Source organism: Kwoniella bestiolae, chromosome 1, assembly GCF_000512585.2.
Source record: "Kwoniella bestiolae CBS 10118 chromosome 1, complete sequence".
NCBI lineage: Eukaryota > Fungi > Basidiomycota > Tremellomycetes > Tremellales > Cryptococcaceae > Kwoniella > Kwoniella bestiolae.
In genome coordinates, this window is record NC_089241.1 from 1,509,493 (window position 1) to 1,528,906 (window position 19,414).

The following is a 19,414-nucleotide window of genomic DNA, read 5'->3' on the forward strand; positions in this document are numbered from 1 at the left end:
TTGATTCCGCTAACCCACTCTCCTAATGAGGAGCAGGGTGATTACGAACACCGGTTGTGTGATTTTCGCCGCTTGACTCCGTCATCAGCCATCAGCAAAACGATGATTTCAATTTCAGTCTTTCATTCGAAATCTCCATAGCACAACTTCTTACCCACAACATATTTGTCAATTCCCTCATATATATCTCTCTCAACTGACTTCCATCAAGTAAGCTTCTCAGACGTCTCTCGACCGCTCATCCAACTGATCAGCTCCACTACTCAGAATGCCCCCCGCCCCAACGATCGCAGAGGTTCAATCCCTCTACCACTCCTTCCAAACCGTCTCTTCCCGATTCACCTCATACAACTTCAACCAATACTTCCTCCGACGATCGCACCAAACCTTCAAACCAATCTTACAGTCCCTCTCCCCCGCGCCCGGGACAGAATCGGTACAAGCCAAGCAGATCGATCCGGCGGAACTGTCGAGATGGTTTGAGGAGCAGAAAAAGGAGTTGGAGGTGATTAAGCGAGCGGCCGAGGTGAATAGGATGTTCAAGGGTCCCAAGTTGGTGGTGGAGCATGCTCAGCCGATTACGAGTGGTGGTGGAGCGGGGGCGGAGGCTGCTGCTGGTGGGGGTGGACAACCTGTGTAATGGGTTTTTTGGTGAGTGAACATTCTTGTGGGGCTTGTAGATGTCTCAAGTTATGTGTAGTCATGCGAATATGTACTGATATCTGTTCGTTCCTATTATAGGTATGGTACCTCTCATCTATCTGTACACTTTAATGCATGACTTGCCTATCCTTTCATTGGGTTTGACCCTTGTCCCACCGTAGCCGTCCTTTGACTAAGAGTGTTTTACCCCATCACATTGCTCAATATCGAGTACCTCTGATCACACAGTCTGCGTCGTTTATGCACTCGTCGATCGTCAAACACTTTCCTGCTGATCGTATATAGTAAACCATGATATTCACAAGACTCCGTCACCTTGCTACTATACAATGCCATCCCGTCCTCGGCGCAAGAAGCACACGCGATCCAAAACATCAGACGAAGAATCCAATATCGGTTTGATCCATACCCATTCTGCCCGTCCCAACGGGCTAAGCAGGGCCACCACCTCAGCTACCAACGATATACCCATAATTAAAAACCCAAAGATAGCCAAGAAGAAGATACTATGTTGGAGAAGCGGTATAATCGTATTATGGTTCGTCTCGGCTTGTCTGCTCTATCTACTTACCGATTCACACCCGCTCTGGAGGAATAGTTGGTCTGTGGTGAAGGTACATTTGCCGGGGGGTGAATGGGGGGCTATTGAGAGTAGGGGGAGGGGAATTAGTGGGAATGTATTGCATTTACCGACCAAGAGGGATGATCGTTATAAGCGGCAGGAGGCAGAAGGAAAAGGCGATGAGGAGGAGGGAGAAGAGACGGACGGAGGTTGGTTGTCCGTCAATATGTGGGGATGGTGTTTGCAGGATGTATCGAAGACTGAGTGAGCTTGCGTTTTGCCACGCCGTTGAGTTTCACCAAGCTCACATGATCACTGACCGCTTGATTAAATGACGATCTAGGATAATCTGCTCAGGTGAAGATATGCTGTTCGATCTAAATGAATTACTAGGAGAAGAATCGAGGTGGGTAAGATTCCATGCAACCGTACCGTGGATTATTGACAGTGTTTTGCTCTTTCTCCGCTCAGATCTAGTGCTCCCTCGGGAGAGGATTTCAATTTCATCTTGACACACGGGCTGATCATCCATGGGCTTGGTGAATTTTCGTCGTGATTAGGTTGTTGATGACAGTCAAGCTGACGTATACTCGTTCACCCGGGACAGCTATGGTAACGGCCATGATGGCTGTGATACCAATGATCATAACGACATTCAGAAGCATACGTGCCAAACAACCTACAGTGAGTCATCCGCTTCAGCACGTACATATACTATAGCTGATCTGGCCTGGCCATTGTGCGTGAATCAGATTCAAGGTGGTTGGTTCGAACATGGGTTATTGTTGGCAGCTTGTGTACTATGTCTGATTGCTGTGAGTGGGAATGAATAGATGGTCGACGCATCGAAGCTGATGAGTGGTCATTAGTATATCATTGATAGGTTATTGAAGACCAGCGTTAAGAATAATCTTGAGAATCACAAAGTGTTGTCTGGGTAAGTGTCATCGGACCATCACCAGCAAAGCTAAAATTGTATTCGTTGATCTGCTCCCAGTCAAGCACTAACAGTAAACGGAATATGCACCCTCTTCCTCTTCCTCACATTCCTCTTATCAGCTCTACCGCCCTTCTACTTCCACATGAAGAGACAATCCCAATTAGTAAGATATTGGGAAGATCTAGAGGATTTTGATGAGGCGTTGGCAGATGACGACGAGGAGAAATCCGTACGGAAGAAACGGCCAAGGAGAGTGAAGAGATCTAGGACGATCAGAGCTGCTCGGGCGTTGTTTGGTAGGAGGGATGATGGTGAACGTGGAGAGAGGAGGGAAGGTACGATCAGTAGATGGAGAAGTAGGAGGAGGCGGAGAAGGGATGATCGGACTAGGGACGAAAGAAGAGAGCGGTATGATACGAGACACGGTCGGAGGAGAAGAAGACATAGAGATAGCTAGTAATTGCGATGTATTCATATGGATCTTGATACTACGGGACAAGTTGGTCTGGCATCTCGATCTGCCGTATATCTGTGCGAATGCCAGGCAAGAGAGACGACATTTAAATGTTTCATGCAAAAGAGTTAAATCCGGTCTGTATGCCACATGGAGAGCGAGAGGAGGAGCAGTCCGATGTCCGTTCTCCGTTTGTACGCTGTTAGGTTCGCGGCAAGTCGGGCCGGCCTTATTTTCAATTCAATCTGATCCCATCTATCGGCGGTACAACAAGGCAATTACCCTGAGACAGCATACACAGTCATACAGTCATAGCAGTTGACGCACTGACCCTGAAATTCATCACCTTCACCCCCCAAAAAAAGCATCCATCGCATTCTTTCCATCCTTCACCTTTCATTCTTTTCAACATTGTCATCTCTTCTCCCTTCTTCAGATCTCCATCTCCATCTGTCACTCATTCACTTACACCCACAAAAACACTCGTAGCAACATGTCTGGATTCACTCAAAACGATCAAGTTGCTATCAAGTGAGTGTCTCTTACTGTATAATAAAGCACAGACACCAGTGGAGGATTCTTTGAGGACTCTCTGGTCAGCCGTTGATCACCCAAGAGATGGATGATGAACATTCTCGAGACATCAATCTACACTCATAGACTGCTAGTCTCATAAGTAAAGAACCGCTCGCTGATACCGCTTCACTCACCAGCACCATCCGAGCCCTCGCTGCCGATGTGGTTGGCAAGGTCAGTAATCATCTACCATTTCCGTTAACCAACTCAAGCTTACACGTTCATCCATCCACTTGCATCCTTTAGGCCAACTCTGGTCACCCTGGTGCTCCCATGGTAAGTCCATCGTCATCTCTCGCTCATACATAGAACTTTTGCTGATATCCCAATCACAGGGTATGGCTCCCGTTGCCCACGTTCTTTTCAGTCGATTCATGAACTTCAACTCCAAGAACCCAAAGTGGATCAACAGAGATCGATTCGTCCTTTCCAACGGACATGCGTGAGTGACGATTCATCGACCCTCTTATCAATACACGAGCCAAGCTGATTCACGCCTTAAATTCGACCACGTAGTTGTGCCCTTCAGTATATCCTCCTCCACCTTGCTGGATACAAGGTATCCATGGATGATCTCAAATCATTCAGACAAATCGACTCCATCACCCCCGGTCACCCCGAGTTGGGTGTCACTGACGGTATTGAAGTTACCACTGGTCCTCTTGGTCAAGGTAAGTAATCTGCCTTCTTCAGCTTCATTGTCATTATTCGAAATCAAGCAAATCAAGCTAATTTAAATGCCTATTTAGGTATCTCCAACGCCGTTGGTCTTGCCATTGCTCAAGCCCACATGGGTGCCGTCTTCAACAAGGACAACTTCTCCCTCATTGACAACTACACCTATGGTACGTGCTTACAAACTATTCTTGTTCAGCAGAAGAAAACAAATTTAAGCGAGATTTGCATGGGCTGACGTCATTTGATAGTTTTCACCGGTGATGGATGTCTCCAAGAAGGTGTTGCCTCCGAAGCTTGTTCTCTTGCCGGTCACTTGAAATTGGGTAACTTGATTGCTATTTACGACGACAACAGTGAGTGATTCGTACTTTTTGCAGTATGGTCAGTTTTACTGATATGTCCCGCAGAGATCACCATTGACGGTGACACCGCTGTATCTTTCACCGAGGACGTCGAGGCCAGATTCAAGTCTTACGGATGGGAAGTTCTCCACGTAGAGAAAGGTGACGAGTGAGTAGTCTCAAATTTCCTCAAAGACACACGAGTCTGACCCCATGTCCAGTGACGTCGCTGCCATCGAAGCCGCCCTCAAGGAAGCCCAAAAGACCAAGGACCAACCAACCATCATCAACCTCAAAACCACCATCGGTTTCGGTTCCCTCAAACAAGGTGGTCACGATGTCCACGGTGCTCCCCTCAAAAAGGATGATATCACTCAACTCAAGAAAAAGTTCGGTTTCAACCCAGAAGAGACCTTTGCTGTCCCCCAAGAGACCTACGACATCTACAACGCCGCTGCTGAAAAGGGTGCCAAGGCCGAAGCCGACTGGAACGCTCTTTTCAAGCAATACGCCGAGAAATACCCCAAGGAAGCTTCCGAGCTTACTCGACGAGTTGAGGGTAGACTTCCCGAAGGATGGGAAAAGGCTCTCCCCACCTACACCACCTCTGACGCCGCCGTTGGGTCCCGAAAGCTCTCCGAAACCACCATCAGCAAGCTCGCTGAAGTCCTTCCTGAACTTGTCGGTGGTTCAGCTGATTTGACCGGTTCCAACTTGACCCGATGGAAGAACGCTGAAGACTTCCAACACCCTTCCACCGGTCTCGGTTCATACGCTGGTCGATACTTCCGATTCGGTGTACGAGAGCACGGTATGGCCGCCATCTGTAACGGTATCGCCGCTTACGGTGGTCTCATCCCATTCGGTGCTACTTTCCTCAACTTCGTCTCATACGCCGCTGGTGCCGTCAGACTCTCTGCCCTCTCCCACTTGCGAGTACTCCAAGTTGCCACCCACGACTCCATTGGTCTCGGTGAAGATGGACCTACCCACCAACCTGTTGAAACCGCTGCCTGGCTCCGAGCTGTTCCCAACCTTGCCTTTTGGAGACCTGCCGACGGTAACGAAACCTCTGCTTCATACCTCGTTTCCATCCTCTCTCAACACACTCCTTCCGTCCTTGCCTTCTCTAGACAAAACTTGCCCCAACTCGCCAACTCTTCCATCGAAAAGGCCGCCAAGGGTGGTTACGTGTTGGAGGAAGTTGAGAACGCCGATGTCACCTTGGTATCTACCGGTTCCGAAGTCCCATTGTGTCTTGAAGCTGTCAACCAGTTGAAATCCAAGGGAATCAAGGCTCGATTGGTGTCCTTGCCATGTTTCGAAGTGTTCGAGACTCAATCTAGGGAATACAAATTATCCGTCCTTCCTTCAGGTGCTCCAATCCTTTCCGTAGAGGCCTACTCCACTTTCGGTTGGGGTCAATACTCTCACGACCACTTTGGTCTTAAAGCTTGGGGTGCTTCAGGTCCTTACGACCAAGTGTACAAGAAGGTGAGTGTCCTACGTCCATCTACTGGTAGTCTCCGATGATGCTTACGATCGATGTGACCATAGTTCGACTTGACCCCCGAGGGTATCGCCAAGAGAGCCGAAAAGGTCGTCTCCTTCTACAAGAAGCGAGGTCAACCTGTATTCTCACCATTGATCTCTGCTTTGGACGACATCTCCGATGAATAGATTCAGATAGATGGATTTATACAAGGGATACAAGGGAATAGATGAAAGGCTTTCTTTTTTGATATTACGTTTTTTGATTTGAGTTTTTACATGTTTATAGTGATAGTTTGTTTTGCCCGAGTTGAAGATGCACATGATCAAGCATCCTATTACCTTTTCCGGGCTGCACAATTGCATGTGTAGTCAAGTGGACCGTAATCTTAGTATGATCGTAGATGAACGATCCTTCCAACAATGACGGTGACGAATGGATCCGGCCGGCGATATCCGACATCATGTAAATGAAATGGTCCTAGCCTGCAACAGACCCCGAACTGACTTTGGTCAACAAGTTCTTTATGCCAGTATCGTGCACATGAACTTCCCATCTTCTCTAGGAATATCAAGCTAAGCTCCCTGTGTATAGCGTGTAAAGTGTGTGTCAGAGCAGAGAATGGACATTGAAGAGTGAGTCATGCACTTCTTTCGATTTTACCGAAGCGGAGCTGACTCCAAATCTACAATAGATTCAGAAAAGCAGGTCAGTCCGTCCGATTCTCTCGATCTGCCTATAAGTCAGTACGGTGAAACTGCGTAGTTCAGAGGCTGATATTAGTATTGGACATAGGCTACGCAGCCATAGATTCGATATGCGATTATTACGCCAATATCTCCCAGGTCCCTGTTAAGGCAAAGGTGCAGCCTGGTTATTTGATCGATCAGTTGCCTAGTGAGTGTACCATCATCGAGCTGAACGACATTATGTATGGTGTGTATGTTGTACTGACCAGTAAATATGATTTGTGATTTCTAGAAGAAGCACCTGAGGATGGACAGAGATTCGATGAGATTCAAAAGGATTTTGGGAAGTTGATCCTACCAGGTATGTGTGAACTCTTTGGTTCATCACTTTTGCCTATGAAGGCAAGGAGCCAGATCGAAGACTAAGGACTGATGGAATAGGAATGATCTAGGAATAACACACTGGCAATCCCCCTCTTTCTTCGCCTATTTCCCTGCCAACTCGACTTTTGAATGTATGATAGCGGATCTGTACTCTTCTAGCGTGTCTAATCCAGGCTTCAACGTAGGTGTTTTCCCCTCTATATTCTTTGTCTATGGCTCATGATCGTATGAAATGGCTTGCTGATATACCATATTCGCATAGTGGATCTGCTCACCCGCTTGTACAGAGCTGGAACAGGTCGTAGTAGAATGGGCAGCTAGGATGTTGGGCTTGTCCAAGGACTTTTGGGGTTCCTCAGGGATCGGTGGGGGAGTCATTATGGTGAGTCACCATGTGATCTTGGGAATAGGTCTTTATTGGTGTTACTTCATCTGAAGAAGCTGACTCGCTCATTTCGTTCACACACCAGGGGTCAGCCTCAGACTCGGCATTCACAGCAGCCATCGCAGCTCGGGAAAAGGCTCTGAGACGCTTATCTGTCGAGTCTGGAGTCAAAGCAGGAGACAACGGCCAGATCGAGATTCCCGATAAGATCAGGCAAGAGTACGGTCAGAAATTGGTAGTTTACGGAAGTACCCAGACTCATAGCTTGGGTGCGAAGGTAAGTCAAGTCGCCCCTTTTCATGCTGGAGCTTTGCATGCACCATCACTTGCTGAGATCTTGTCGATTCGGTATTCGTGTATAGGCCGCTCTGATGCTTGGTTTGCCGTTCCGAGCTATACCTGTCTCGATAGATGATCAGTACGCCCTTAGGGGAGAAGCTGTCAGAGAGGCTATTGAGAAGGACAAGAAAGATGGGCTAGTGCCGTTCTTAGTCTGTAAGTAAAGATCTCTCTGGTCTACTGGATCTCCCGCACTTCTTTCTGTGAAAGACCATATGATCGTACTTCGGGTGAGGGTGCAGACGACTGATAACTGTTCTGCCTCGCAGACGCTACTGTTGGAACTACCTCTACTGGAGCTGTAGATAGGATAGCTGAGATTGGTGAAGTCTGTGAGTACCGAGAGTTCTCACTGGGGACATATCAAAAAGCAGCCTGATGGCGCTGACCTGGTCTACTGGTGGTCTGGCTTAGTGAAAGAATACCCAACGACTTTCCTCCATGTCGATGCTGCCGTGAGCTTTCTTTTCTTCGACTCTAGTATCCGATCCGCTTGCACCAGAGACTGATCAGTAAGCACCGTCGTGATGACAGTGGGCCGGTGTGGCATATGCCTTACCGCAATATCGAGAATCCCTGCGATTGCAAGAAGTAAACGAATATGCCGATTCGTTCTGCACGAATTTCCATAAATGGGGATTAACGACGTTTGACTGTAGTGAGTTGCCGTTGGCGATGGTGGTATCTTCATACTGATACTATCTATCGCTAGGTATATTCTGCGTGAAGAATCGAAAAGACCTGACTCAAGCTCTGGACGTTACGCCGGTGAGTAGGTAGAGCGCCCACGGAGATCGGAGGATTGACTGATGTCGTTGCTATGCCCACAGCCCTTCCTTCGAAGTAAGGAGGCGGATGCAGGTACAGTAATTGATTATAGGAATTGGCAGCCTGCCTTGGGAAGACGATTCAGAAGTATCAAATTGTGGTTCGTGTTGAGAAGCTTCGGTGTCAATGGGTTCCAGAAACATCTCGAGAGGGTGAGTAGGCCTTGGGCAACTATCTCCCCCCCCTTCGACGGGATGCGCGTCTGCGATTGTGCTGACACGATGATGAACAGGGCATCGAGCATTGTCAGCGTCTCACCGAGATAGTCTCACAATCATCCAAATTCGAGATTATCACTCCGCCCAGTCTCGCCCTATTGGTCTTCCGACTCAATCCGTCTTCCTCAGGCGGAGGTAAGGTAGACGACGACAAGTTGAACCTCCTAAATCAGAAATTACATCAAAGACTGGACACGCGGTATGATATCTTCCTTACTCAGACCGTGTTGCATAGTATCGAACGCAACGTGTTCTGCATAAGACTGGCTATGGGGGGTGTGAATACTTCTTTTGAGGATGTGCAAAGGGCTTGGGAGATTATAGAGGAGGAGGGGGAGAGGGTGTTGAGTGAGGGTGATGGGTTGGTGTTGGGTTAAGAATAGAAGATATAGCTTAGAGTGGTTGGGACCCTTTTGTAGATGTTTAAAGGATGGTCGGACATACGGAATAGAAGTTCATTTTAGATGGATTGATATGCATCACTCTGCACTACTCGCTCTTTTGGCTCTTGTATTGAAGTCGACACGAAAACCACTGTGCGAGAGAATTCAGTTGACCGTTCATCTTCGTAGGGGCTGGCTGATGCAGAATGCAATGCACGTAGACAGATCTGGCACTCTTCCGATTGTTCAACGCTTTGATTGACAAGCCGTGATCATACTGAATGAACATGCATATATCATACTCATACTCCACAACCTATCTATCTATATACTAAACATGATTTCCCGTCATCCAACAAAACTTCCAAACTGCCCAGTCCAATAAATACACTCAATCCAACATCTCTCCTAACATCGTACCAAAACCAGACCTTCAACCACGAATAATCAAAATGATCCCAACAAACTACATTTCAATTCCCTTTGCCCCAACTCTTCCCGCTACACGCACGTAAACACGGCTCAAGCCTTTGCAGGCGAGCGGGTGTGAAGTGCGGAGTCTATGGGTTGAGCCGAAGTAGATAAAAATGAAATGAGCTGTAGGAACATTCCTTCAATCATGGTAAAGACGAGTGGGGATGATGAGATAGTCGGAGATTTGCGGAAGGAGATATGAGATTGACTAGGTCAATCTGGCGAGTCGAGTCAATGACGAAGAGGCGAGATACTTGATTGTCCATATGAGAGGATTATCGACAATTCTGTTTGTTCTACCGTTATCATGTATATTTTCGATATATGTTGATGTTCGTCGGTTAAGTCACCGTGTTTGGTTTTATTTTACTTCTTCCATGTTCCAATCGTTCTTCTATACTACAACCGATCCTGATCCTGTTCCATTCCCGAACCATTCCATTCCCAGGACACTCTGCTCGTGTTCCTGTACTTGTCCGTTCCCTCCCTGTTCTCTATGATTGTTCCTCCCCTCGATATCCTCTATCAGATTCTTCATCGCTTCATCCCAATTGTCCAACCCGTCTAACGAGTTGATTCCATTTTCCCAAGATACTTGTTCGCCTTGACCATTCCACAAGTTGCCGGGTAAGTGACCATGGAAGATTGAGGTGTTATCCATCCTCTCCGCTGAGCCAAGGCTATGACCAATCTCGATACCAAACGGATTCTCTCTTCCGTGATCAAGTTGTTGTTGGTGGTGCTGTTGTTGTCTGAATGGATTGAATGATTCCCCCTCGCCCGCTGCAGGGCCTTGTGTTCCTCTTCATCAGATGAAGCAGAAGACATGGTCGCCACCTCTGCTGGGTGGCGAGCGACGGGGTTCGAAACGTTCGAGACAAGTTCATTACCGTTCAACAATTGAGGTTGGGATTGAGATGAAGGTGCAATGTCGGTGATGGTGCTTGGGTAGAGTGGCGGCGAAAGGGTAGAGTCTAGACCTGCTGTCGGAGGTGGGATGACAACAGGTGCTGAGATGAATGACGACCAGTCTATCATGTTTGATGTGGTGGGTGATACGAGGTCTGCGGGTTGTTGTTCGACGACAGTGACGGAAGGTTTGATATCTTGAGTAGTGGAGGAAGAGGATTGTAATCCGGAGAAATTGGCAACGGCGACTACTTGCTTGACCAGGTTCTCCAATAATGATACACGTTCACGAAGAGCTGCGTTTTCAGCTTTTAGATGGGTAACTTCGTTGGTCTCTGTCGTGAGGGAGACTGGTGGTAGCTGAGCAGCGGGTTGGGGTTGTTGCTCAGGCACAGGTGAAGGTGTGTGATGGATCACAGGTTTAACATCTTCTAACTCGATATCCAAATCGGCTGGTGGAGGGGCAACGTTGGACAATTTCACACCGGTACCGTTGACCAGTTCAGATGGAATACCGAGGTCGTTGGCCAATGAGATGACGCTTTGTGCGGGTGATGTCTCCCTTCCCACACTGAATGATGAGGGTGGTGTAGCTGTGGGTGGCGAGTCACCTTTGAGAGCTCGGTTCTCAGCTTCCAGCTCGACAACTCGTTGTTCGAGATATACCAGGTGCGCTTTACGTTGGTTACGTGACCGTTGGGCTGATTCTCTGTTCCGGATTGTCTATGGGAATGAATTGAATTGGATTAGCGGGGTCGATAAGTGAATTGGGTTTTGAATGGGGTGTTTGGTACTAGCGAGTGAGGTGTATGAAAAAGTGAAAGGAGTTCGTGGGAATGACTGGTAACAAAGGAAGTAAACCCAAACTCACCCTAGCCTCCTTCCTAGCTATCTTAGCTTTCATGTCCTCATCCATCTCACCCCCCTGTTCCAACTCCTCCTCCTCGTCATCATCATCATGTTGATCTTCGGTGGATGACGTGGACGGTCTAGGTTTCTTGGCCTTGTTACCGGTAGGCGAGGTCGAAGAGGATGGGGCGGGTCGTTTGGAGGATGAGGCCACTGCGTTTGTCATTGTCGGTGTTGGTGATATGTTGGTGGAATGTGATAGAAGGGTTATAGTAAAATGGATGTACAAAAAAGGTAATAGAAGGTCAGGTATATATGTATATGTGTTTATATGGGAATGAATGAACAGAAGTGAGTGCTAAGTAGATAAAAAGCTGTACAACGAAATGAATTGGAAATGGGGTATGCAGTGTATGGTAGTATGGTAGTGTATGTATGGTGGTATGTATGGTGAGAAGAGTAAGAGAGTGGGGGGATCGACGTGGAACCAATGACTCTCCCCTATATATGGTATACGTGGAGTATCGACGGGATCAAATTAGACTGTGTAGGTGTACAGGTGAACCGGGCTTTAAGGGTAAGACGCAAGGTACTCCTTTGGATCAACCCTTTCTTTTGTTCGGCCGCAGACCGAGTACACCACACACCACTGTGCACTTGGCATCATCGCCCCACTTCTCTGCATTTTTGGATTTGTATTCTCGTAATAAATGAATAACCACCCAAAGGTTATTTCATTAGAGTTGATCAGTTATTCATTCAAAACACGTCGACGTGATTACAGTAGTGGTGGTGCTATTCCGACACTTGTACGAGTACAGCATAGCATAGTCGCAGTGTTCCATCGATGCGTTGAATGTAGCCTAGCCTCGATTCATATCAGATAATCAAACACACAAACGTAAGCGAACAAAAGGGAAAAAAAGGTCGAGACCTCCTTAGTCCTCTCAGTTGCATCATAGCTCTCCTTTCAATCAACTGGATATGTGAAATGTGGAAGTGATTGTGGATCCACAGATCAAAGGCAATCAATCAGTGTTCCCTCCTGCCATTAGTCCACCGCATCACGCATCACGCGTTATACAGCTCACACAAAGGAAAGGAAATCTTGATTCACATGACGTGACGATTGGGCATCATCCTCTACGCACATAGGTGAATCTATTTCTTGGTGGACTAAAGAGCGCTGGATGGATGGATACGTCATGCGCTACGATGATTCGAGCCAATGAATATCACATCGCCTGGACAGCACGACTAGATGGCAGCATACACCAAATTCATCAAACGCTCTGATCTACACTCAACATATCTAAACCCAAAGCCAATATAACACTTGATGGCGATCTAGCCAATCTATCAAGAAAGATAATAAATCTACACGATCATAATCATCACTCTACATAGATATCAATGTCCCCCAACTAACTGTATGATCTATCCAGTACCGCAGTAATCGGCATACTGCTTTGAGCTAGTCTTGGGATTACCCCACCACTATACCCCAATCAAAGCAACATCAGCTACATTCCCTTTCCCCGAGAATCGGTGTTAAGTAATTTATGCACACTCACCGTAGGAAATTCAACTTCGGACCCTCCACCGCCATTCACAGCAAAAGTCAAAATGAACATCATGACCTTCGCCCCCGCATCCAATCCACCCCCAACAATATAATTGTATCTACCGAACCAAGCTGGGTTCCGTAATCGCATGTACCACTGGGAGAACAGACCCGTCAAAATCCGAGAGGTCTGTACCGACGTTGATCCAGCGTATGTCACAGCTGAGCTGACGAGGATGACGGGAGTGACAACCTTTGATACGGTTATTGGACCGATCTTTTCGTATTTCCTAGAGATGAGCCAGTGGATCACGGGGATACATGCTCCGATCAGGAGACCAAGGGGGATTATACCGTATCCGTCGTTGTTGAAGGTGTAGACGTATTTGGCCAATGACCATGTGACGGCGTTGGAGTTGAGGGATTGGACCCCGACACCGGACCACTGGGTTATGGATATATCTGTCAGTATTATGCAGGATACTCAAGACAAAGACAAAGACGAGAAGGAGCTTACGATCTGCGATCCCGTGGGGTCCAGTAAGATATCCCGCTTGTGCGTGGTAATAGTATCCATCATGACGTAGTTGAGCACTGCTCCCAGCAGACTTGAATAAGTCTGACATATGAACATGGTTCGATAACTGATCTTCAAGTATTGAGAGAGCTTCAAATCCTCAGCGAGGAAGACAGCTAGTACAGTGACTTCGTGGGAGAACATTGAGAAGTATAGATTGGCGACTGGTCGACCGGGAAGGACAGCACCGGCAAGCATCTGCGAATCGATATCAGCATGATCCCAGATATGTGTTGGGACAGCAAGACTTACTTTGGAGATATTGTTTGTAGCGACAGAAGTTCCCAAAAGACCATAGAGGATTAGAGAAAAGGGGGTTATAACGAATCCTAGGCCCTATAAATCCCTCGAGTTAGCTGACATCCCTTACAGCACAATGAAAGTGGACCTACCAAAGCGACAAGGTAACTCCACCAGGTCATTCCAGTATGTCCGATACAGACAGCGATCATACCCATTGTGAACCCAATAGCCAGTACAGCGACGTACCACCACAGCGGCACTTGCCTGTAATTCTTCTTCATGACGATATAGTGCGGATCGGTCTCAGAGCCCTCTCGAGCCTCTTTAACACTCTTGACGATCCTGTTGAGCCCCGCCTTAGCATCTGTTCCCTTCACTGACAAGTCCATGCTACACTTACTGTTTGCCGTAGAACAGGGAAATGTGGGTAATCAAAGCTCCAATAGCCATCATGGCAACGAGGTTGTACCATATATTCGTAGCTGTCAACCTGGGTAGACCCTGCTTCTCCAATGCACCGACAATAAGTCGATTGTTGTGGTCGAAAACTGCCGATTGGTTATATGCCTTTCCGGTCTTCTCGTTGAACAGACTGGTACTCATAAAATTGAGGTGTTTGGCATTCCAGGCATTACCGTAATACAGCACCAGACACATAAAGTAGGAGATGACCAGTCCGACCCAGGTGTTGGCCTGTTGGATGAGGGGAAGTGCCATATACTTCGATGTGACGTATTGCCAGTCCAGTGAGATGCTTAGTATACCCTGTCCCTCGTTGGAGTTGGCCCCGCCAAAGATATTCTTGATGATTGTTCGGGGTTTTGTGGGCGCATGCATCGATGCCAAGCATGGTATGGAGATACCGTTCACCCATGGCCAGATGTACGAGGCGAATGGTTCCCAGATGAATGCTCCGATAGAGGTCCAGGCGAACATCTTGACTCGCCGTTTGTTCATTCCTTTGGTATCTCTATGAAGCGTCTGGTAGATCGATACCATCGGAAGGGATTTCCACCATACCTAACACCCCATCGTCAGTCAAGCCCTAAGGTTGGATGAAGCGGTGGACATACCATCTGTGAAGGGTGGATGATGATAGACCTCATCAATCCGACGAGACCGTACCCCAGTATAGAAGCTGAAAAGACAGTAAGGATAGCCACGGCTTTACCAGATGGATTGGCATAGTACAGCTTCTCCGCGGCGAAGACCTGAACAGCCTCCGCTCCGTTGCCCGAAGAGGTCGACATGATCGAAGCGATCGCGTGCTCCTTGAGACCGAACGTCCTTCCTGGGTTAATAAAGTGGACAATGGGACCGAGCCAGGAGGCTTGGCTGGGGAGCCTTTTTTCGATAGAAGATCTCGTTGGGAGCGCTAGGGCCCAGGCGTTTCCTAGGATGTAGGCGATCAAGACGAGGAAGCTGGGGTGGAGATTAGCTTTCTTTCTGGGCAGAGCATAAATTGGCGACCATATTGCACTTACATGGAGTCGAAGGAAACCGATACGGGTTTATAGAAATAACTGTTTTCGGGGAGTGAGCATGACACTTTGTAGATAGAGGTCAAAGGGGGTCGAAAACGTACATTTGATTGATGCAAGCTGCCAACGCGGTCAGACCTATAGATACACGGACCACATTAGCGGATTCGTTGATGTTTGGGAGATGCTTGATGTAGGGCGACTCACCAGATCCAATGACAAAAGACCTAAAAGTCAAAGCAGGATCACCATCATCCTGCGTCGAAACCACATATCTAGCAACATCATTACCTACACACCAATAGACTCAGCATCCCATAATCTCGTCGAAGGCATGATTCAACTCACCATCACGAATGACGACCTGACCATTCTGCAACTCCCTCTCATACTGTGCTCGCAACTCCGCTTCGTCAAGCTTCAGATCCTTATCATTATCGCTCTTATCGTCGGGGATATCCTCCAATGAGGCTTCTCGCAGTTCGTCCTGCAGGTCTGGCGGAGCATGCGCATGAGGTGGAAGCTCAGCGCCTGGTTGGGAGGGTAGAGCGGGGACTACCTCTGTTTGGTTCATCGTGTGAGATCAATCGACTAAAGAAGGAGTCAATCCCTTCAGTATTGTATCTTCTTCCTATCTATAGGTATCCTTGAGGTGAGTAGGAACACATCAGCCGAAAGATACTTCAACCTCATTATATGTGTATAAATGACCTCTTGATGTGGTATCGCATATCAGCGAAAAGAAAATCAAATACAACCAAAAAGATTGTTTTCAATCTGTCAATTGTCGTGATAGTCGTTAGTAATCGCGTGGTAAACTCCCGGCTCCGTATCTTAAACCCGGCCTAGGTTTAATCCCCAAGCTCTCCTCCATATCTCGGTTCTCCGCGATGGTGCCATCGTTCTATTGCACTCCCACGATGAAAGTCGGAGGAACAAGGGAAACGACGGAAGAACTGTGGAAATTCACCTGAGCTGAGCTGAAATCATTTGGCGTCGATCACGCGATTGTTTTTTTACCAATAATCCGGAACCCATTGATGCGCCGGCGCAAACGAAGTACTGTGATTATGCGAGCGAGCGAAGGGCAGGGAGGGGGGATAGTCCGTGTTGGATCGATACCTACTTGTGAACCAAACCGACCCGCTCTTAGGAGCTGGACAGGCGATAAGAGCACGTATTGTCACGAAGCTGCCAGGTTCTTGGCGTTCTCGCACCATACGGCTTTGACCGTTTTAGCCAATATTCAAGCTTACTTGACCGGCCTGTCCCGAATACAACACATCATTGAATGTCAATATCTGGCGTGATCTAGCTTAGACTGTTTGCAGATCAGCATGATTCATCAATGTTCCTGGTCTAAGTATCACATCTATCTACATCATCCATCAAGCACAATGTACATCATTGGCACACGCACACACACACAGACCCTCAGATTACTTCTCAATATGAATCGGTCAAAAAGTCCATCCCGCTCCACTAGCTTCACCCTCCAATATCTCAGATAACCAATTATCCATAGCAGGCATGGACCAAGCCATCTCCTCGGTATTTGCGTCCACGCCTAAGCCAAATAAGGGGAATGGTTCGGACCCCACTGAGGGGACGTCGCTTTGTTCTTGTTCAGATTGTATCATTACAGGACGCCTGGGCTCGGTCAGCTTTAAGAGGGATTGTCCAACTTCAAGCTCGGTGGGTATCGAAGCCGGCAGAGCTATCGGTATGGATCCAGGCGATGTAGGCGGTGATGGGTGGGTGGTGTACGTGGTAGATTTGTTTTTCCCCTCAGCCAAGGGAGAAACGACATGTATTCTCTCGCCTGCCGTGGTATCTGCACTTCTCCCCACGACCCCATCTCTAGCTACCACATACAACGTCTTGATGATCTGAGCGTGGTTCTTCCTTCCCCTGGTCATATATGTCATCTCACTATTCCCCTCCGCCCATCGGGTGGTAGCTTTTGATGCTAGTTGTAAGCCTTGCAGGGCGGTCGGTGAATGGGTTTGAGTGTGATCGCGGAACATCATCAAACTGCAGAATGCTAAGCGTGCATTACGAGGTCAGCATAAGCGCCCAGATATGTTTTTATCCGTCAGAAGAAGTAGGAGCTGTCGTAACCGACAAGGCAATAGAGAACACTCACTCAAACCGTACAGCCCTATCCGCGAAGTATCCAACAACCAATCTCCCTTTTCTTCGATCCACTGTACCAACTTCTGCGCCCTCTCTGAGATACCTTTCCACCTCCCTGGACTAGGTCTATACGTCACATGAGGTGGACGTCGGATCTTGGTACTAGTTACTCCCCTCAGAAACAATGCTTCGACGGTGAGAATGGATAATTCGAAAACTACACTTCCTACCTCGGACGTAGGGGTAAAGCGTAGGATTTCATGTACGTGAGAGCGACAGTGATCGATCGCTGGAGAAGTGTAGGTTATCAGGTACATGTTTGTTGGCAAGAGAAAGATGGATCTGCACTTACCCATGATCAACCCTTCTATCCGATCATCATTGGTCCGAGCTAGTATCTTCGGAGTGTATATCTCTTTCACTGTATCATGCCGTTAGTGCTCTGATGTACCAGCCTTGGGATTGAACGTCACACTCACATACTCTGCCTAGTAGGGTGCTTACCTGCATTGTACTAGTCAGTTTCCATGACAGATCATTGGTAGTACAGACTCACACTGTACAGCTCCTGCTGCAAGATCATTTGAGGGTCCGTCTCCATCCCACCGGAAACATCATCACAATCGTCCAGATCGATTATCTGCGGTAGACCATACCCTGCTGCCAGCCTGTCGCAATCATTCCGAGATCAGCCAAAATCGCATGAGAGGGGAAGGGGAACGTACCATCGATCCGCTATGAGACACGACCTCCATGCGCTCCTCCGTCGCATGTTGATATCAGGTGGAAAATCAATATCGGCGCGATGAAGGCCCTATCAACCTGATTTTCAGCAGGTTGGTCTGGATGATTAGGGTGGCCGGAGAACTCACCAATTCCTGAGCCATACGTACCGCCGAACTACATCTCTGAAACGACAATGATCCGCCCGAGCTTTGCCGTTCATTCATCAGAAGCTCAGCTTTAGACGTAGCTATGAGAAGAGCCTAATTCATCAAAAACCTTACCGTCAGCTTCATCTCTCTCTTCTCCTCCGGGATTGAGTATAGAGGAGCCCTACTCGCCTGGATATTAGCTACACTAGCTACTTTCAATACATCGCTCTGATCCAGCAAATCCACCAACCGATTCTTCGCCGCTAGAAATACAGAGGTAGGAACCGTCCTCGACAGGGACGCGACGGCACAGACGGACGAGATGGTTATTACTGACATTCGAGATGGGGAGAATATCTCATGGGAAAGTAAGATGGGATTGAGCGGTGAGATGTGGGTTGCGAAATCTGATAGTACTGCGATACATCAACATCGTCAGGAGGTCATCGATACCCCTAGAGGTCGGTTCAAGTTTGAGATAGTAAGGAAATAAACTCACACTGCTCAATCACGCTCAAGCTCAATTCCCTCTCACTCAACTTGATCTCCCTCCTTATCCCCCCTCCTCTTCCAGGTATTACATCCCTTTCATCTCCTTTTCGCTGATCTTCGTGGCCCCTCTGTCCGTACGATACGGCAATCTCGTCTCTCAGGCTGGATAGACTCGTGAAGCCGAGTATACGGGGTTCAGTAGCCAGGTGAGCGGAAAGTGAGATGCTGTGGTGTATTGGGGTCTCTAAGTTTGAGGTTGAGGTATCGTTAAAAGATGGAGGTATGGGGATAGACGATCTTTTGGGAATTTCGGTCGAGGTATTGTTGTTGTAGCTAGATGATTCATGCAGGTTCTCATGTATTGATGCTGTGGTTGTGGGTATGGATAGTGATCTTGATGGTTGGGTGGTCGTACATTCGGCTGAAAGTCTGGTACATCTCGTACACCTATTAGAGTTGTGTTCGATTCGTTGACATCGGCTATGTCCATCGCGTGGTCAGCATGAGATCGGTCTGAGGGGTAGTATGCTTAGAATCTCACCTTCGCACTGATCTACATCTATCGCATCTACCATGGCACACTCAGCATGTTATACAAAACAGATGAAAACGAGACCGCAGCTCACGCTTTCACCGTCCTCCGTCGCTTCACTATCAGCCTCTCCCCTGCACTTGATGGTCCTGCTTCTTGCGGGGCGTATAGCTCGTTCATTCAAGAGTATACCAAATAAAACGTGAGCTATCGGTGATACAATGATGCATAGAATTACCATCTCATCCGCTTTCGATTTGTCAACAAGATTGTGATGTTTTTCCTATCTCTCATCTGTTATCTCGCACGCCATCACTCCTCTCGGATTTACCCGTTTCGTCAGGCACACC

The 19,414-nt window shown here is 47.8% G+C and overlaps 7 protein-coding genes across 7 annotated transcripts; 4 read left to right on the forward strand and 3 right to left on the reverse strand.

Annotated features, from left to right (window-relative positions):
- Positions 1 to 268: 268 nt before the first annotated feature.
- On the forward strand, positions 269 to 640 carry I302_100578 (uncharacterized protein; the record flags this gene model as incomplete). The annotated part of the gene is made up of 1 exon (XM_019190593.1): positions 269 to 640. One exon carries the CDS (start codon positions 269 to 271, stop codon positions 638 to 640), a length of 372 nt encoding a protein of 123 aa, XP_019047341.1.
- Positions 641 to 992: 352 nt separating this feature from the next.
- I302_100579 (uncharacterized protein) lies at positions 993 to 2,622 on the forward strand (the record flags this gene model as incomplete). Its single annotated transcript, XM_019190594.1, has 7 exons — positions 993 to 1,489; positions 1,569 to 1,631; positions 1,697 to 1,764; positions 1,833 to 1,909; positions 1,978 to 2,040; positions 2,095 to 2,162; positions 2,223 to 2,622. The coding sequence occupies 7 exons, from the start codon at positions 993 to 995 to the stop codon at positions 2,620 to 2,622; spliced, it is 1,236 nt and encodes a 411-aa protein (XP_019047342.1).
- Positions 2,623 to 3,112: 490 nt separating this feature from the next.
- Positions 3,113 to 5,894, forward strand: I302_100580 (transketolase; the record flags this gene model as incomplete). The annotated part of the gene is made up of 10 exons (XM_019190595.1): positions 3,113 to 3,150; positions 3,333 to 3,369; positions 3,442 to 3,471; positions 3,531 to 3,637; positions 3,712 to 3,866; positions 3,945 to 4,040; positions 4,122 to 4,226; positions 4,281 to 4,383; positions 4,436 to 5,708; positions 5,772 to 5,894. 10 exons carry the CDS (start codon positions 3,113 to 3,115, stop codon positions 5,892 to 5,894), a joined length of 2,067 nt encoding a protein of 688 aa, XP_019047343.1.
- A 433-nt stretch (positions 5,895 to 6,327) lies between these two features.
- Positions 6,328 to 8,926, forward strand: I302_100581 (uncharacterized protein; the record flags this gene model as incomplete). The annotated part of the gene is made up of 14 exons (XM_065869104.1): positions 6,328 to 6,341; positions 6,401 to 6,414; positions 6,502 to 6,603; positions 6,688 to 6,756; positions 6,848 to 6,960; positions 7,042 to 7,161; positions 7,250 to 7,441; positions 7,527 to 7,659; positions 7,773 to 7,835; positions 7,918 to 7,958; positions 8,038 to 8,161; positions 8,216 to 8,271; positions 8,334 to 8,483; positions 8,564 to 8,926. 14 exons carry the CDS (start codon positions 6,328 to 6,330, stop codon positions 8,924 to 8,926), a joined length of 1,554 nt encoding a protein of 517 aa, XP_065725176.1.
- A 1,044-nt stretch (positions 8,927 to 9,970) lies between these two features.
- Positions 9,971 to 11,390, reverse strand: I302_100582 (uncharacterized protein; the record flags this gene model as incomplete). The annotated part of the gene is made up of 2 exons (XM_019190597.1): positions 9,971 to 11,038; positions 11,187 to 11,390. The coding sequence occupies 2 exons, from the start codon at positions 11,388 to 11,390 to the stop codon at positions 9,971 to 9,973; spliced, it is 1,272 nt and encodes a 423-aa protein (XP_019047345.1).
- Positions 11,391 to 12,601: 1,211 nt separating this feature from the next.
- Positions 12,602 to 15,603, reverse strand: I302_100583 (uncharacterized protein; the record flags this gene model as incomplete). The annotated part of the gene is made up of 11 exons (XM_019190598.1): positions 12,602 to 12,661; positions 12,739 to 13,173; positions 13,246 to 13,503; positions 13,558 to 13,641; positions 13,698 to 13,890; positions 13,949 to 14,568; positions 14,622 to 14,970; positions 15,033 to 15,071; positions 15,134 to 15,167; positions 15,237 to 15,320; positions 15,378 to 15,603. The coding sequence occupies 11 exons, from the start codon at positions 15,601 to 15,603 to the stop codon at positions 12,602 to 12,604; spliced, it is 2,382 nt and encodes a 793-aa protein (XP_019047346.1).
- An 886-nt stretch (positions 15,604 to 16,489) lies between these two features.
- On the reverse strand, positions 16,490 to 19,244 carry I302_100584 (uncharacterized protein; the record flags this gene model as incomplete). The annotated part of the gene is made up of 11 exons (XM_065869105.1): positions 16,490 to 17,073; positions 17,176 to 17,454; positions 17,518 to 17,586; positions 17,645 to 17,669; positions 17,722 to 17,833; positions 17,891 to 17,979; positions 18,038 to 18,151; positions 18,230 to 18,456; positions 18,540 to 19,012; positions 19,074 to 19,100; positions 19,159 to 19,244. 11 exons carry the CDS (start codon positions 19,242 to 19,244, stop codon positions 16,490 to 16,492), a joined length of 2,085 nt encoding a protein of 694 aa, XP_065725177.1.
- Positions 19,245 to 19,414: the final 170 nt, after the last annotated feature.